The following is a 16,492-nucleotide window of genomic DNA, read 5'->3' on the forward strand; positions in this document are numbered from 1 at the left end:
GTGAGTTATCATTTGCATTGAGTTGGAGTTGTCGTCAGCGTTAGATGTGAAGAGGTGATCGTACAAGGGAAGAGGTTAAGGATTTACTTACATTTGTTTGTACAATATTATTTTGTTTGATTTTCCAATCGACAGATTACACAGCAGTAAGTAGACAGGTTTGGCTTTTCTTAATCTTAAAAAACATCCAGTCAGCCCGTGTCAGTATTCACGTGATACCAGCAAATACTGGTTGCAGCCATCCAAGATGCAAAAAGGTACAACAATTTGTTTTCCATCTTCACGTCACTGATGATTGACTCTTATTTTGCATGTGAAGGCAACACACACACACGCACACACACAAACTCTGACCTGAATAGTCCCAGATGCCCAGGTAGAAGTCGCTCTTTATGTCTTTATGTCTCTCTCAGCCATTCATCTTTGAATGAACTGCCGCCCCACGTCACGTCTCTCATAAGACCACAAAAGACTTCTGTACTTGTGTGTCCATAAGGTTATCAGTGCAGCTCTTTCTAATCAAAGCGATAAGTTTGTCGTATAATCTTATTTGACCTCTGACCTCTGCTGTTTTATCGCAGAAACACATCAGCCCCTCAGGCTTTCACTCTTGTTCCCTCTGATCGATACTGCTGTACATTGTGTTAACTTGCACTTTTATTACCTCTGCTGAGGTGGTTCTGTTTTCATCTGTGTTTGTCTGTCCGTCTGTGAGGCCACGTTCACGCTGCAAGCCCTTGTGCTGAATTCTGATTTATCGATCACATTTTGGGGGATTTGGCAGTACGCAATATTTCTTAAAGTTACCATTATCTGTCCAGACTCATTCGTCTTAGTGGCTCTGACCTTTTCTGGTCGACAGGCTTCATCTCTGGAGTCTGGGGCAACTATCTGGGGAAACTTGACACATTAGGTCACAGTGCAGCTGATGAGACGGAGGTGACTGGGTGGTTCTCTTGAGCTTAGTGACCTCAAAGTGTCAACCATACAGCAGAATACAACACTTTTGGGGAAGAAACAAGCCCTTTGTGTTCTGGAAATATTCATTTAATTTCATTGAAAACATCATGGTTATGTACATTACATCTGATCGTTAAATGCACACAGAGGAAGCCGGGGCAAAAGGAAAAAAAGAGCGTATTTAGTGCAGTCACTGAGCATGAACATAGTTATTAGAACATTTTATTCTTGGCTAGTGGAAGTCGGTTTGTCAACAGAACAAACTCTATGTTTGACATTGGTTAAGTAAATTAATTTTAATGAACAAGAGCGGCTTTGCCCTCTGAATATGATTCTGTAGAAGATCTTCTATGTTACCAGTGGTTTTATCTAGAATCTGTAAAGCTTTATTACATAAAGGTAGAAATAATAAAACTGGCCAGAATTACACATTTAATAGATGAGTCACAGTTAAACAAACAAAGTTATTTGAATTTGCAGAGTGAGCATACCAAGCTTTTGGTTTCCAAAATCATTGTGAAACCTACATATACTTTCAGCTTAACATCCTTTGTTACATGCAAGAGTGCAATAATGAATTGGAAGTGCTTAGAGGGACATATATCAAAAGCTTTTACCTTTAAGGCTGAAGAAGGCTGATAAAGCTTCAGAAACTTAAATCAGGAGAAATATGAGCAGCAAAGCAAACAGGTCAGAGGTCAGAACTCTTTGGCAGAAGCACAGACAAAAGTGCTTTGTAAAGAAATAAAAGGGCCTGGGAGAGAAAACCACACAAGTTGTCTTTTTCTTTTGTGCCTAAAGTTAAAGTCACTGATGGAGTGGATATTTCTTTGTGTTCAGTAGAATCAGACTCCCACAGCGGACCACTCTCCTCCTGGACATCGTGTCCGAAGTCTCTTCTGTCATTTTGAGTAGTGGGCGAACGGAGACCCTTCGTTGACTTTGCCCTGGAGGGATGAAACAAACAGCAAATGGGTTTGAGAGAAAGAAACAAAGAATTCATACAACCTGCATCCAACATGCATTAACGCTATGATCTTATTAACTGAACCAAACTTAAATGTGACTCAGTCAAGCTTGAAGAAGTTTTGATTTGGTTTGATAGCGTCTTTTATCTGTATCATGTTGTTCCAGCTCAGTGTAACAGCGTAATTCGTGGCTGTCAGTCTTCACACAATCCAAAATTAATTAATATCAGGGACTGAGAGAAGCTGCTGTCACCTCTAAAAAATTAAGTGTCGACGGCTTTCAAATGTTAATTGGTTGAATATTAAAAAGTGGGGATGAGTTTGCTTTTGTCAAGATGTTCCACAGGCAAAATTAAATATTGCTCTAAAACCCCAAATTTGAGCTCTTAGGACACAACTGTTTTCCCTCTGAAATGGATCTTTATATTTTCATCCTTCTACTTCCTCAGAGAAAACAAAAAAATGACAGTTTCATGAATAAAGCAATGCTGTTGGACCAATACAAAGTAGAAAATGTATTAAATTGAGTCTGCTCTTACTAAAATAGCTCATAAAGACACAAAGACAATTCCAGCCAGTTGTCAACCCTCTTTTAACCCACCACCTAAAAGTCCTGTTCTACTCAGTTCAAGCCAGTGCTCCAAATCCCTTCCCATCTTGCAAATCACCACATCTGTCACTCATTAAACCTGAAAGTTATATCTTTTTAACATCACCGGCTCACTTTGCAAAATCAGCTGTTTTTGTGCTTGGACCCACGTTTTGCACGAGGGAGCTGCAGCGTACGTCAGAACACTGTAATCCAACATCTTTACAGATTCTTACTGTAGTAAAGATTTATTGGCAGTTCGTCACAGTAGTCATATAAAATTTGATTGATTGATTGATTCTATTGAATTGTTTTCATTGCACTCCAAAATCAGATATGGGGTTTTTCACACAGCCACTTAAAACATGTGACCACTACAGGATGCAGTGTCTGAATTCCTGCTGACACCCTGTTGGAGTGCTAATGATAAGCTTTCATTTCTCAAGGAAGTGCATCACTGTGCACTCTACTGTTTGTGACACTTCTCGTCAGCCTTGCTGTTTGCGTAATAAAAGAAAAAAACGAATAGAGAGCAGCAAACCACCGTGTTCACTGCTGAGGGGAAAAGGAGGAAATGACACACGGCAGGTTCAAAACCCTCCACAGTTCAAAACCCTGTGGAGCCCGACACTCTGCTGCAGCAGGACGTTATTCAAACACCCTGCTGTTCCCTCCTGCTGATAGATGCAGAGATAGCTGCACAGGAACTCGCTATATTTTTTGTCACATCATTGTTTTCCTGTGGTTTCTTTTTCGGTTCTTGCTTTAATGCAATTTGTTTGTTAGCCTACTTCGTCATTTGAGGTTGATTTGTGCATGCTTCCTCTCCATGTGGTCGGCTGAGGTGGGTAAAGTCATGGGAAGTGTTGAGAGTTTTACAGTCACCATGCTAGCAACTTTTGTTACATATGCACAGTGGGGGTTTGAGCATGTTAACAAGCTGATGTTTAGCAGTATAATTTTTTGCCATGTTTGTAACTTTATTAGCGATGATAGCATGCGATCATTAACACTATAGCAGATACTGTGGCTGATTGGAGTGTCATGATCCTGGACTCTGTATAAAGATAGACGACGCATCTCTCACTTTCCAAAGAGTGAAAGGAAAGTATATTGTATACAAATTGAAATGGTTAAAAGTCAGTTTTTTTTTTAAAAAATTTGTTAAAATATCAGGTCCTATTTTCCAACTCACCATGGGGACATCTTCAAGCCTCTCAAAATTGTTTCTTGATGATGGGGAGCATTTCACGGCGGCAACCACCAGCACGAGGACGAGGACGATACAGAAGATGCAGATGATGGCGACGAGGCCGGGGTTCGATGCAAAGCCATCTCCCTTCACGGGTGAAAGAGCTGAGGGAGAGACAGACAAACGTTTAACTTCTGCTGCAACATTTCCATAAACATAACTGTGTGTTTATTGCTTTATCATGAGAGACAGTTGGTTAGCCTTCCACTGAACAGCTGTTTTTTTACAGGAGACACACTCCTATGAAGACAGTGGTCGTTCCGATTGGGGGACTTGTTGATAAATGAACCACTAGACTCACAGGCCAAAGTTAATGTGTTGCCACCATGTGTTGGGATCACATGTCACTGTGAAACTCCCAGTTCTAAATAGTGGCCCATTAGCTGGAATGCTAATGGTGCTGGCTACGTGGCAGAGGTGAGTGCAGCTGCAGGTCAATAGTCAATAGTTGTCTAAAACGGCGTTTATGGTTTCACAATAGCTTTCGAAAAACTGCTGTCTCCAAGAGCTTCATTTGACCGAGTAGAATTTAGAGTTAACAACAGGGGATAAAAAAAAGCTATGTGAACTTTATGTCACACTGTAAGTTGGTTCATATTTTGACTTACATTAAGGAAAATGTGATTGATTTGTCATGTTTTAGAAGTGCATATATAATACTAGTATTAATATATATATATATATATATATATATAATAAACCCTCATCTCTGATGCCCTCTGACCTGAGCTGGTTGTGTTAACAGTGGTGTTTGCAGTGACGTATGGTGATCCTGATGTTGGTGGGATTGTAGATCCATTGGTAACTGTTTGGTTTGTTACTGGTATCCCCGTGGACGTCTGGTTGGTTGTTGGAATCCTAGTGGACGTCTGGTTGGTTGTTGGAATCCTAGTGGACGTCTGGTTGGCTGCTGGTGTCCAAGTGGACGTCTGGTTGGTTGGTGGTATCCCAGTGGACGTCTGGTTGGTTGTTGGCATCCCAGTCTGACGGCTGGTGGTGCTTACCTCAGCCCCACTGGGTGTTTGTGTCGAAGTTGAGGGTGGTGAGGAAGGCGACATGTTTGTGGTGACCTGCTGTGAACTTGTGAGGGCTGCAGGACCTGTGGTTGACTGTGGTACCGACTTGCTTGTAGCGGAAGTGGTTGAGTCTGCAAAAGCACAAAATGAAACATTTAGCGAAGACACAAAACATTCAGACCTGCTGGAGCTAAGTCCAGTGGTGTGTGTTCGTGGGCTTTGTAAAGAACTAAGAAGAGGTTTGCTGCATGTGCGTATGTGCAGGAGGTGACTGACAGTCCACCTCCACTTCAGATTAGCTTCAGCTGATGACACAGTATCCAGATACTAAATAACACACTTGGATTCACACCGGGTTTTCCCACTCATGTACCATGTTCAAGCCTCCTAAAAATACACGATGCTTGTATTTTCCTAAAAATATTCTTGGAGTGGGCAATCTTTGAAAACCCCAGAGGCAGCAGGGATGAATAAACAGAGGCTGCACATCCGGCGTCACGCAGGCCACAAGGAGCCAGTAAGCATAATCAGCTATCATTAAACATTTGAAATGATTCATTTGTTTTGTGGTATTTTAACTTTATGTCAAATTAAGATATACCGGATGACGTACTTTGGTATTTTGTCATCCCGGCTGATTCAACACGAGCTCCCATCCAGGGACTGAACACATTCTTCATTTATGAACCAGCATGTTTGTTTTACTTTCAACACTGTCTGTTAATGTCCTGATCCCCTGATGGATCGTTGAACTCACTTTAAAGGAAACAGCGGACAGGTTAAATATTCTGTCTTTCACTTTCTGAGAATCCTAATATTACTCTAAATACTTAGAGTATTGTCTAGAGTATTTCTTAGTTTGGGCATTTTCTTTTTAATGGAATAACTACATGTAAAGTATTTATTTCTGTTGCGTTGCAATGTTGTTCTTTATTTCAGGAAAACGACTTCACACTGTCGTTCACTTCTTTTGGCATGTAGCAGAGCATTGCTTGTGCTCTAGCGCCCCCCATGGGCAGTATAGGCCACAGCAGTTGAGCAGATGTAACTGAAACTGATGATGTGGTTGTGACCTTGAGGAAGAGAGATGTCATCGTCTGGGAGATATTTATTTCAGTATTTACAATTAAAGTTAATCTCCACAACAATTTAGAGACAGATAATGAATAAATGAATATGTAAATTATTTGATTCCACTTTTATTTATCTGAGAATCAAAGTTATTTTGCAAATTTCCAGTTATAATTGAACTTTTGATCAACAAATAAATTGCAATGCATAATTATAGAGTATGACTCACAAGCCACATTAAAGTAATTATCATTTGAAACATTATTCTGCATGGTGACACTTTGAGTATATTTTGATGTTAATACTTTTGTACGTTAAGTTAAAATGCAACAACTTAATACACAAATATTCAGTGTTTGAGCTGAAGAAGGGTTTTATCTGCCGGGACGGAGGTTTCAGAAACAGCATCTATCTCTGAGACTTTAAACTCTAGTGAAACTTTGAATTATGTTGACTTTGAAGTAGCAGTTGACAAATCAAATTTACTAGCATTTATTGTGATATATCATGATATTGATACAATTTGAGGCCCCAGAGCAGCGACTGGGTTCTCAAATCGTATCAATATCATTATATTTACACATATATACTATTACACAGAGATATTATCGAGCTCCAGAACCGCTCCTGTACTTACTGGACCTTGGGGTGAGATTATGCCGTTTCCAGGTCAATAATGAAATTGTCAGTCTCATTTCTATCTTTTAAGCTGACAGGGCTGAGGAATCCTTAAGAGTTTGAATGGAAAATAAATAAACCATGACAAAACCCAACGAACTCCATCTGCTGCAGGAGAGCGTGTGGTTCGGTCTGAAGCTCCATCACTGCCTCTAAAAACTGCACCAGGAGGAGATGAGATAGTTTGATCAGCTAATGAAGCTCCTGCCACAGAGTCACCGTTCAGGTTCACATAACACTGTTGACTCTGCAGGGTTTAATAAAGCAGAATCAACAGTCTGTCAGGAAACAATTTAGGTTGACTGGTGACGCAGAGAGAGAGCAGTCAGCTTGCATTGTGTGTGTGTGTGTGTGTGTGTGTGTAACAAACGCACTCGCTGATCAAATATTTGCAGGTTTCCACCCAGACTGACCTTTCCATTTGCTTTAACTTCCTCTCATGATTTTACTGATAGCAGCTCAAACACTATTTCACTGGAATCATTTGTAATGAACAAAATGTAGAAACTAATTTTGACTTGTATTCAACACCAACACGTTTTTTTTTCATATAACATATAATTAAGTTAAGTTACTAATGTTTGGATCGAATCTTGTCCTCAAATCCTGTTGAATAATCCGAAATACAAAAGTTTTCCTGCATATTGAGAATAAAAACCTGCCGACAATGAATCAACCCCAGAAGAACCAGCTGAACGTCCTCTTCCTGTTTCACGTTTGCATAACTTTGCATCTTTACAGCACCTCCACATTCTGCTCCGGCTAAATGCACCAACCACCACGTCAGCTTTGTCAGTTTAAGAGTTTAAAATGTGATATATTGACTTACCTCCACAGACGGTCACGGCAAACAGCAGCAGCAGTACGGTGAGGTGCATCGCTGCAGGCATGTTGAGAGGAAAGGGCTGCCGATCATAACCACAACATTTAAACAAACACACACACACTACATCCTTGACCATAGGATGTGGCTGAGCGCCTGAGGCGGAGTGCGCTGCATCAAAGTGCTCAGGCTGCTGAGTCACTGTTTGAATAAAGCACCGTCACTGTTACTCTTATGTGAGATTTCACTTTCCTCTCCTGCTGCCGACTGAGCTCACCTGCGATGATCAAGCTTATTTCAGGGTAAAAACCTTTAATTTGGTGGCTCTTAAAACTTGTGACTGTTTTCCTGTGATGTTTTAGTTTCTGGAGGGCAAGAATATAATTGAATTATATTTATCTGTTACTCACATTATTCTGTTCATTTGCGGTATATCAAGAAGATCAAATTCAAAAGGTCTGATGAGAATATAAACACAAGGTCATAGTCATTTAAGATTAAAGAGTCTTATTGGGTGGTTGTCTGAGAAGGGAAACAATATTTCAGCATCAAAATTAATCGTTTATTATTAACCAAAATAGAACGCTAGTCATCCTGTTGAATGTAATTCAATAGCAGATTTTTATCTTTTACACTTTGAATTCCTACTTACAATTATCTCTACTGTCTTTCTTTTGAATTTTACTATGTTTAGTGCCTTAGGAAACAAACTTGCATCTGTCTGCTTGTGCTTTATGTTCACAGTGTATAAGACAAGCGGTACATTCAAATAAAATAGAACTCCCATGTTCTTCAACGGTGAAACCCATATAGAATTGTATTGAAAAGCTTTGTCTACTGTTACAATTTGTGCCCTCATTTTTATTTAGTCACAGAAATACTTAGGAGTAAAGGGAATAATCGCAAAAATCCTCAAGTTCTTGGCTCTAAACTTGTTCCCCTCAGATTATAATAAATGTGAGCACATTCATGTAATTTTCATAAAGATGAAGAGGACATAATGTATGTAATGTTTATCCACATTCTGGAGGCTGCTCTGTAAGTACTGCTGTGTAGTGTTCGACACAAGGTACAACAAGAAAGTCATCACATACTTGGAAAACAGAATTTCTCTTGAATTTATTTTATATTAGGATTTGGTCAATTTCAAGTCACATCAAATATCTTTTCAAACAATTCTTAATGCGTAAGCTAAAGACACAGGAGGCGAACAACAGGTCAAATTTAGAGCAAATACATGAAAACAGTAGCAGCATTATGAATGTCAACAAAATTAAGCATACACCCACAAAGCACTTTAACAGGAACCTCCACGCAACAAGCCAATCACGTGACAGCAGCGCAATGCATGAAATCACGCGGCTGCCAGTCGAGACCTTAGTTAATGTTCACATCAAATATCCCAACAAGGGGAAAAACTACCTGATCTGAGTCGGGCTGGTTTAAGGATTTCTGAATCTGCTGAGTCTCCTGGGATTTTCCAGCACAAGCGTGTTTCTGTGTTTATTCGGAAGTCTGTGGAAAGTTTTACTCTGAACCTGCAGTTTTCAGCTCAACTGCTATTGTGTGTTTAATGTCTATTCTGTTTTTGACATGTGTTGAGTGGTTCAGTTTGAGAAGCGGTGACAGATGAGGAGACTGATCAGTATGTGCTGAAAACATCAACCACCGTGAGCACATCACTTTTCTTAACCATTAACCACCGTGAGCACATCAGTTTCCTTCGCGGCATAATGTTAATCCTCTGTGTGTTTTAAGTTGAACCTGTGCAGTCACTTAATACTTTTGGACACAGAGATGTATTATCTCTATTCCTGTGGAGCCGATTCATCATAATAATTCTTATGCAGCATTATTACTGCTTCTAGCTGCCGTTGCTCACAGGAATATGTGTCGTGCTAGCTGCCAGAGCCGTCCGCCAAAGGTCAAGTATGATTAAAAAAGATTAACAATACAACAATACAAATTCCCCTCAGTAATGTCACTGATTTCCAGCAGCTGCTTTATTTCTAAATACTGAAATTCATAAGCCTTAATAATGTGTGTCGGGAGGGGGGGGGTTCTGTGCTTTGCAATGATTGTTGACACTTTGAAGCTCTGACACTGGGTTAATGTAACCCAATAAGTCAAAGCATTTCAAATTAATGTTTCAAATATGTATGAATCTTACTTCACATACAAGCAAACATTTGCCGGTGTCAGTGGCCTCCTGGCTTAAGGTCCAGCACATACACCAGACCCATTTAACAGGGGAGTTACTGTTAGATTTCCTTTTAACATCATTTAACAAACTGCAGCCATGGAGCCAGTTACACAGCTTTACAATGTTCTTCTGTGAGTTTGGAGTTCCAGTTTTATTTTATTACACCATCTTCTAAAAGGATATGTGTCAAAACTGGACCAAAACCACCATCTACAGTTTCCAGTGAATTTAGAGCTAATTATAGCCGCCCACTGACATAACACGGGTACGACAGGATATGATACGAGACGAATAAACCAAGCTTACAACAAACAGATTGATTACATAGTAGCAAGACAGTTCTGGGTTCGGTTCTCCGAAGTTAAAATAATATCCTATCGGCACTGAAAACCTCTATAGGATCGAATCAATAGAATTTCGTTACAGCGATAAAGAAATTAAATCACAAAGAATGGACCGACTGGATGGAGCTGACTGAAGAGCTACAGTCACTCAGACAAAAACTCTGTTCTGCTGTGACAAGAAGAAAAGATCTCAGAAAACACAAACCTTGAGGTGGATGTGCAGAGGCATCAGAAGACCATGTTGGGTTCAGAACATAAATCTGAGGGAGCAGTGGCTCAGCAACACAGAGCGTTAAAGACTGGAAAACAAAAACATTTTCCAGTCGTCAACTCTCTCTCTCTCTCTCTCTCCCTCTCTCTAATGGAACAGGTTTCTTTAGCGGCGCAAACTGGTTTAATGAAAAGTTTATGTCAGTGCAAGGCTCCAGTCACCTCATCTGAATCAACAAATTCAGGGTGTGGGAGAATACTTTAGATTCCCAGCATGAACGTACAACAAACAAATGTGCGTAAATGCTTCATGTCAACAATCGCACAAAGGACGGAGGCTCGACCTGGAGCTAGGCGTCCTATCAGAGTGCTGGGTGAGTGGATGACAAGTTCTTCACAGACATCATTTCATCACATAAACTGATTGATCATCTGACCTGCCAAAACTAAAAGCTCTTCATGTATAAATTAGCTGTTGGAGATACACAGTAAAGCACATAATGTTAAAATTAAAGTAATTGGTCATGAGCTGCTCCACATGAATAACGATTATTATTTCATGTCAAACCAGAAACTTAAAAACAGCATAATAATTAAAAAAACAAGAGGAGTTGCTTTGAATTGATTTCGGGCACTTTGAAGATTTGTGTGTAACAACACAACATAGATGATACTGGTTTTGGAAGCATCTGCTGGATTAGCGAGCTTCCCATTACAACCACTCTCATCAAGTGGGAGTTAGATTTGACTGCAATGGTTTAGGGCAGTGAAAGAGCCATTTCATCCCTGATTGCTCCTATAGGAGTGCACATCATTAGGACACAAACACACACAAACTGAGCAGAGACACATTTATACTTCAGCAAGTTCAAGTGTTCAAACTCTTCAGCATCCACATCTCCGCTGAGTCCAGATATAACCACGGTCGGTTCAAAGAGAGAAGTGGCGAGTCGGAGGAAAAAGGCCGTCAGAGTCTCCCCAACTGTGGTGCACACAACTCTCACAGCATTTTGCAAACGAGGAAAAGAAGTTTTAATGCACAAAACAGCCAAAAACCTTCTTTTGCCTTGAACGAGTGACCTTAGAGCGGAGCACGAACGCCGTTTCTAAGTCTTCTTCTCAGGAGGTTTGGACACTTCCTGCTGTAAATCCACAGCGCCGCTGTCTGACGTCAGGTGAGTGTGTGGACTGTCATCCTGTCAGCACAACACAAACCAATACACACATCAATATAACCAATATCACCTCAATTTTAAAGCTGATTAACGACATATTTATAGACATTTACAGGCATTTATATTTCCCTTCATGTTTTAAATTCTGTGAAACTTTGCAGAAACCAGGAATTACTGAGCAGAATGACATGTTCATCTACTGTGTGGTTGACTTACTCTGTGTTTGAGGTAGGAGAGGTAGGTGTCCCACCCTAACGTGATAACGTTGATGTACACGACACGGTATTTGGGCGAGAGGTAATAGAAGTTGATCATCTGAGCAGCAGGCCAGACACACCAGTCCATCTGGCAGCCAGAACAATAGCGATTAGCAACATAGACAAACAGATCACCCAGCACACACAACTGTGAGAAGAAGACGGAATCCTGTTCTCTCAGGCACGGGCGTTCCCACTGGTAAACATGGGCCGTTAATGCTTATTTGCTTGTGTTTGCTCCATCAGTCACTTTCAGCTGCTAAGAAACAAAGGATTCTGCTTTTACAAATCTGACTGAGGAGAAACGGCTGATTTAGAGAAAACCATCCGTAAGATTCCTTTAACTAATTATTTTCCTCCACATGATGACAAAGGCAGAAATTCTGAGCTTTAAAGATCATTCAATTTACCCGAAAAGTAGATATAAGTGACTGTAAAATGTAAGAAGTCATCGAGAAAGTTCTCTTATAACAGCAAGTGTCAGCCTGCCGGTGGCGCTAGAGCTAATGCTGCTAGTGTGGCTAAATGACCTGATCGACCTTGGCAGCAGAGCATCACAAGCTGATAATTTTGAGACATGAGGAAAATGATGCAGGGAGGTGTCAGTTAAATCATTATTAGTACATTGCTTTATAATAAATAAATTATATTTATTATAAAGCAACTGCTCCTAGATTATGTTTAAGAGAGCTGCTACTGTTGATTTCCTGTTGATCTCTGAATATTTGTTGGAAGGTAATACAACCAGGGTCATGGCAAGTCACCAAACTGATGTGACCCTAAAACAAAAGGGATTGTGGGTAGAACTTGGCAAAGCTTTATTTCTTCTTGTTTTTTACATGAACAAGAACACATGAACGGATTGCTAATTTAACGTCTCATCTCTAAGAGCAAAGAACTCGTGACAGATTGAGTGATGGACAAGGCGAGTGTATGTGCACCGATCTGCAGGTCTGCCCACGACAGGTGTATATTTACCTTATAAAATTCCCAGAACTTCTCTCTGAACTCCTCCCATCCTTCGGATAAAGTGTGTCCCTCCGTGAGGCCCATACCTGCAGTAAACACAGTAATCTGTCAGATGTGCGTCAGCGCCACATTTCATCAAAACCAACTTTAGATAAGGAGAGAAGGAAAACCTGGATCATATTCCCAGTGGTTATCGCCGCCGACCTTTGACCTCCACCTCTGATATTGACAAACGTTGTCTTTGGTTTTACCGCACCCACGTCTTAAAGAACAACCTTTGACTCTGTACACTCTGTCTTACGTCTGTATGTGTGTCATAGACAAACTGATCATGTGCTTGGCGGGTGATTGCTGAGGTGTGTGTATGTGCATTACTGGAGAAAATAGATAATCTGCTTGGTGCCAATAAACTCTGAAAATCTTCCCACCTAAGAAATACCACAACCCGATTGTTGGTGAGGCGATCAGCTGGTCCACTAGAACCTTCTTGCCAACCGTGTGCATGGCTCTGCCCACGTAGAATCTGTCCAACCAGGAGTACCAGTAGTGCAGCAGTGGACCCATGGAGCAGCCCACCACAAACATGGAACCTTGAGAAAATAAATAACAAGGAATAAATTAATAGCAACAAGTGGGTCAAGCAAAATGATCAAACTACTATGTTTCATTCTATAGAACAGTATTTAAGTAAAAATAGGACAAGAAAGTTTAGACTTTTCACTGAGCAAATGGCGGGGGTGTTTTATTGTAGGGATATTGCACAATAAGGTTTTTAATATATATTATATATACGGTATCTTTTATATATCAAGGTTTACATTTTGCTGTAAATCTAGTTTTTATCTTAGTTTATTTAAATTTGTTGCACAGGAAAACGTATACATTAACATTATGCTTTAAAGATTTCAAATATAAATGTCGTATTTAAAGAGTAATATCCGGTTGTGCAAAGCAGTGTTTTACTGCCCTGTAGTGTAATCATTACTGCAGGGTGGGCGTACCTCTAACCACATCACAAGGTGATGTAACAATGTCCTTACATAGACCTGTGCATCAATGCAGCAAGTCTGTTCGACTGATATAACAAAAATAAACCACCACCAACAGCCCATGTTTACAGAGATCAAGTATTTTCACAAATACGATGAAGTGCATAAGATGTGAGTTCCTCTGTTTTAGGACTGACTTCCTGTTCTTTTACTCTTGAGTGAATCAATCTCTGGTCTGAGAGCAGTTTGCATGATCCACCCTGTGTGTGTTGGGTATAAATAGGTATTTCATGCACAAAGAGAAATATCACCTGTCCTCTTCCAGTCTCTGACTGTTTTTGGCTCTTTGCGGATCTCCCGGCTCTGCTGCAGACTGTCTCCCAGTGACAGCATGATTCCTCCACTCAGGGTGTTGGTGAGCAGCAGGTACCGGCCCTGGAAAAGCGGCCGCCAGAAGAACTGTATCCGCACCAAAAAGTCTTTACCCGCCCGGGGAAGCATGATGTTTGGACCGCGGAGAGAGTCCGGTCATCTGCAAAGAAAGAAACAAGTATTGGTCTGGTGTTCCTAATAAAATGTTTGGCGAGTACACACTCAACAGGGAGGGTGTATCTGTCAGAGATATTCAATGATTCGTACAGAAATTCATGGATGATCAGCTTCCAAAGGATACTACACATTCAGCACACAGGTTTAAAAATGAATGAACAAAAAAGAAATCAGTGAAAGAAGTTATTCAGGAACACTGGAGTCGAGGTTTAAGATCCATCACCGAAGAAGTCTCAGTATTCACAGGAATAATAAGATGAACCATCTCTGGCTCCAACATTAAACTGATCAACACCAATGAAAGAAAACAACCAATGACTACTAGTCTGAAGTAAGTTTCTAGTTAAGTTACAGTTTATTGGTTTTACATAATAAAGTTGAATCAGTGTTGAGTTCAAACCTCATTCGTTTAAATTTTGGCTTATTTTGTCAGATGGTTTATTTAATTCACACAATCATATCAAGATGTCCATTTACAGTTTAACAGGCTCCTGGGTAAAGTTTAAACACTCGAACCCACAGTGAAAATTATGTGTTATAACAAAATAGACGTCGTTTTTATGAGCTAAATGTCTGATTAGAATATTGTAGAATATTTCTCTCTCCTCCTGTAACTGCGTGAATGAAGCCTAACGAGTTATTCTCCACTTCACATTCATTCAGCTGTTAAATGATGAAACACTTGAGTTCACTGACCAGCTTCTGCTCCCGGTGCTAACGTTAGCCGCTAGTTCGCCTTCAGGATGACCGAGCCCGGGGTTAAACGCTGCGCTGCTCTGAGTGTGAAGCCGGAAACCACCGGGTTAAAGACACGTTTCTTCAACCGGACACAACAAATCCATGCAAACTGGTTTCTACTTTAAAATCCACTCATTCAACTGTTCGGGGATCAGCGTCAACCATGAGACCCCGGGTCGCTGCTGGGTAGAAGTCAGTTTCACAATCACTTCAAGATGAGGCTAACTGTGACCTTAACAACAACCAGTCGTTTCAACCAGGGATTAACCAGATTACGACCTTAATCCGAACCATAACCAGTTACCTATATTACAACTACTCTGAAGTTTACTCTAACCACAGTTTTCACGAGGTTAACAGCGACTGAAGGTGAAACAAACTTCACACCAAACCGAATTGGAGAGGATGATATATATCTGAGCGCCATCTGGTGGCGTGGAGGAACAGTGCAAGAACCTCAGTGAAGATCAATATTGTTTTATATCAAGGATTGATTTGAACAACAAATACTACGTTTACTAACATATGATATGTATTCATGTCAGTTTGTCTTGACTTTATTTCTCTTCGGAGTAAAGGGCTGCAGGTCACATGAATTCACATCCATTCATAAACAACATTTTTAAATTCACACGTGCAGAAATGAATGGACTTTTGCAGATGGCTCATTAGAAATATAAACTCTTTATTAAGGACACGCTGTATTTAAAATCAACAACAAAATAATAAAAACACTAAATGTATCTATTCTAAAGAAAGGAAATATTTATACAGGCTAAATACATAAATACTCATATGAATGCAGTGCTACTGAAAGGTTAATGCAGGGATGTTTGTACAGTTATTGGGTGGAAATGTCAGCAGTGGTTACCGCTGACCTCTTGATCAATAATTCAGTTTCTCTTCAATAACACATGACGGGTTGACTATTTGAGGAGGAGCGTTTCAGGACAGTCGCTCGGGCTGAAGCTCCGGATTCGTCAGACGCCCTGTCAATCTGACAAACGGACCTTTCAAAGATCCCGCCCACCTGCCATTCATTCTATGTCGACCTGCGTAAAAATGGCGGACATGCGCAGGATTGAGAGCGACCTCTCTTTCAAAATAAAACTGCGGAGTGGCTTCCAGTCAAATTGGGACCAGTTAAAAAGGTATTCACTCATTTTACTCACCACAGTCTGTTTACAGGACTTAAGTTTACCAGCTGGTGCTGAATAAGTTGTGTAAAAGCTTATTGTTGCTAAACAGAAAACTAAAAGACCTGATCTCAGGGTGAGATTCATGTTTGAGGAAGAAAAGATACAAGTGTGGTGATAGAAACCCAATTATGGAGGTGGTGTTGCATTGTGGGTAATGTATGCAGCACATTTTGACAAGCATTAGTTTTTGCATCAATGGTCAGCGTTTCTCCAGTGATGCATGTCAGTCAGTGCTACACGTGTGCAATGCTAAATATAAAAGTGAAGACACGGTTGTTGATTTATAATTTTCACTCTGTCAGTAAAACTTTATCTGTCTATCACTTTAAATACAGTTTGAAGCATTGCAGAGAGTTTTACACATGAATGTAGAGATATGGAAAAATAAAGCAGTACAGTAGATTGGATGAGCCTTTAAATTATTATGCGCCTCGTTCTATTTTCTCATTGTTAAATCATTATCGTTAGGATGAAATGTCTTTCAAAGATTTTATCCAAAGAT

General features: G+C 40.2%; 2 protein-coding genes across 2 annotated transcripts; both read right to left on the reverse strand.

The window, feature by feature from the left end:
* Positions 1–1,025: 1,025 nt before the first annotated feature.
* On the reverse strand, positions 1,026–11,207 carry LOC128447696 (integumentary mucin A.1). Its single transcript, XM_053429971.1, has 5 exons — positions 10,110–11,207; positions 7,364–7,439; positions 4,494–4,916; positions 3,713–3,873; positions 1,026–1,907 (listed from the first exon to the last, which is right to left on the reverse strand). The coding sequence occupies exons 1-5, from the start codon at positions 10,131–10,133 to the stop codon at positions 1,863–1,865; spliced, it is 729 nt and encodes a 242-aa protein (XP_053285946.1). The 5' UTR covers positions 10,134–11,207; the 3' UTR covers positions 1,026–1,862.
* On the reverse strand, positions 8,452–15,194 carry mpv17l2 (MPV17 mitochondrial inner membrane protein like 2). The gene is made up of 6 exons (XM_053429972.1): positions 14,750–15,194; positions 13,816–14,036; positions 12,944–13,105; positions 12,525–12,601; positions 11,506–11,634; positions 8,452–11,310 (listed from the first exon to the last, which is right to left on the reverse strand). Exons 2-6 carry the CDS (start codon positions 14,003–14,005, stop codon positions 11,221–11,223), a joined length of 648 nt encoding a protein of 215 aa, XP_053285947.1. The 5' UTR covers positions 14,006–14,036; positions 14,750–15,194; the 3' UTR covers positions 8,452–11,220.
* Between the last annotated feature and the right edge of the window lie 1,298 nt (positions 15,195–16,492).

The sequence above is a fragment of the Pleuronectes platessa genome, chromosome 9 (assembly GCF_947347685.1).
Source record: "Pleuronectes platessa chromosome 9, fPlePla1.1, whole genome shotgun sequence".
Lineage (NCBI taxonomy): Eukaryota > Metazoa > Chordata > Actinopteri > Pleuronectiformes > Pleuronectidae > Pleuronectes > Pleuronectes platessa.

Excerpts from the sequence above, each read along its gene's own strand:
- mpv17l2 (XM_053429972.1), bottom strand. The coding sequence starts at position 14,005 with ATGCTTCCCCGGGCGGGTAAAGACTTTTTGGTGCGGATACAGTTCTTC. Across the intron at positions 12,602-12,943 it reads CGGGTTGTGGTATTTCTTAG|GTATGGGCCTCACGGAGGGA; the intron begins GTGGGAAGATTT and ends TGTTTACTGCAG. Across the intron at positions 11,311-11,505 it reads TCTCCTACCTCAAACACAGA|GATGACAGTCCACACACTCA; the intron begins GTAAGTCAACCA and ends TTGTGCTGACAG.
- LOC128447696 (XM_053429971.1), bottom strand. The coding sequence starts at position 10,133 with ATGCCTCTGCACATCCACCTCAAG. Across the intron at positions 3,874-4,493 it reads TGTTAACACAACCAGCTCAG|CTCTTTCACCCGTGAAGGGA; the intron begins GTCAGAGGGCAT and ends TCTCTCCCTCAG. Across the intron at positions 1,908-3,712 it reads GGCTTGAAGATGTCCCCATG|GGCAAAGTCAACGAAGGGTC; the intron begins GTGAGTTGGAAA and ends TCATCCCTCCAG.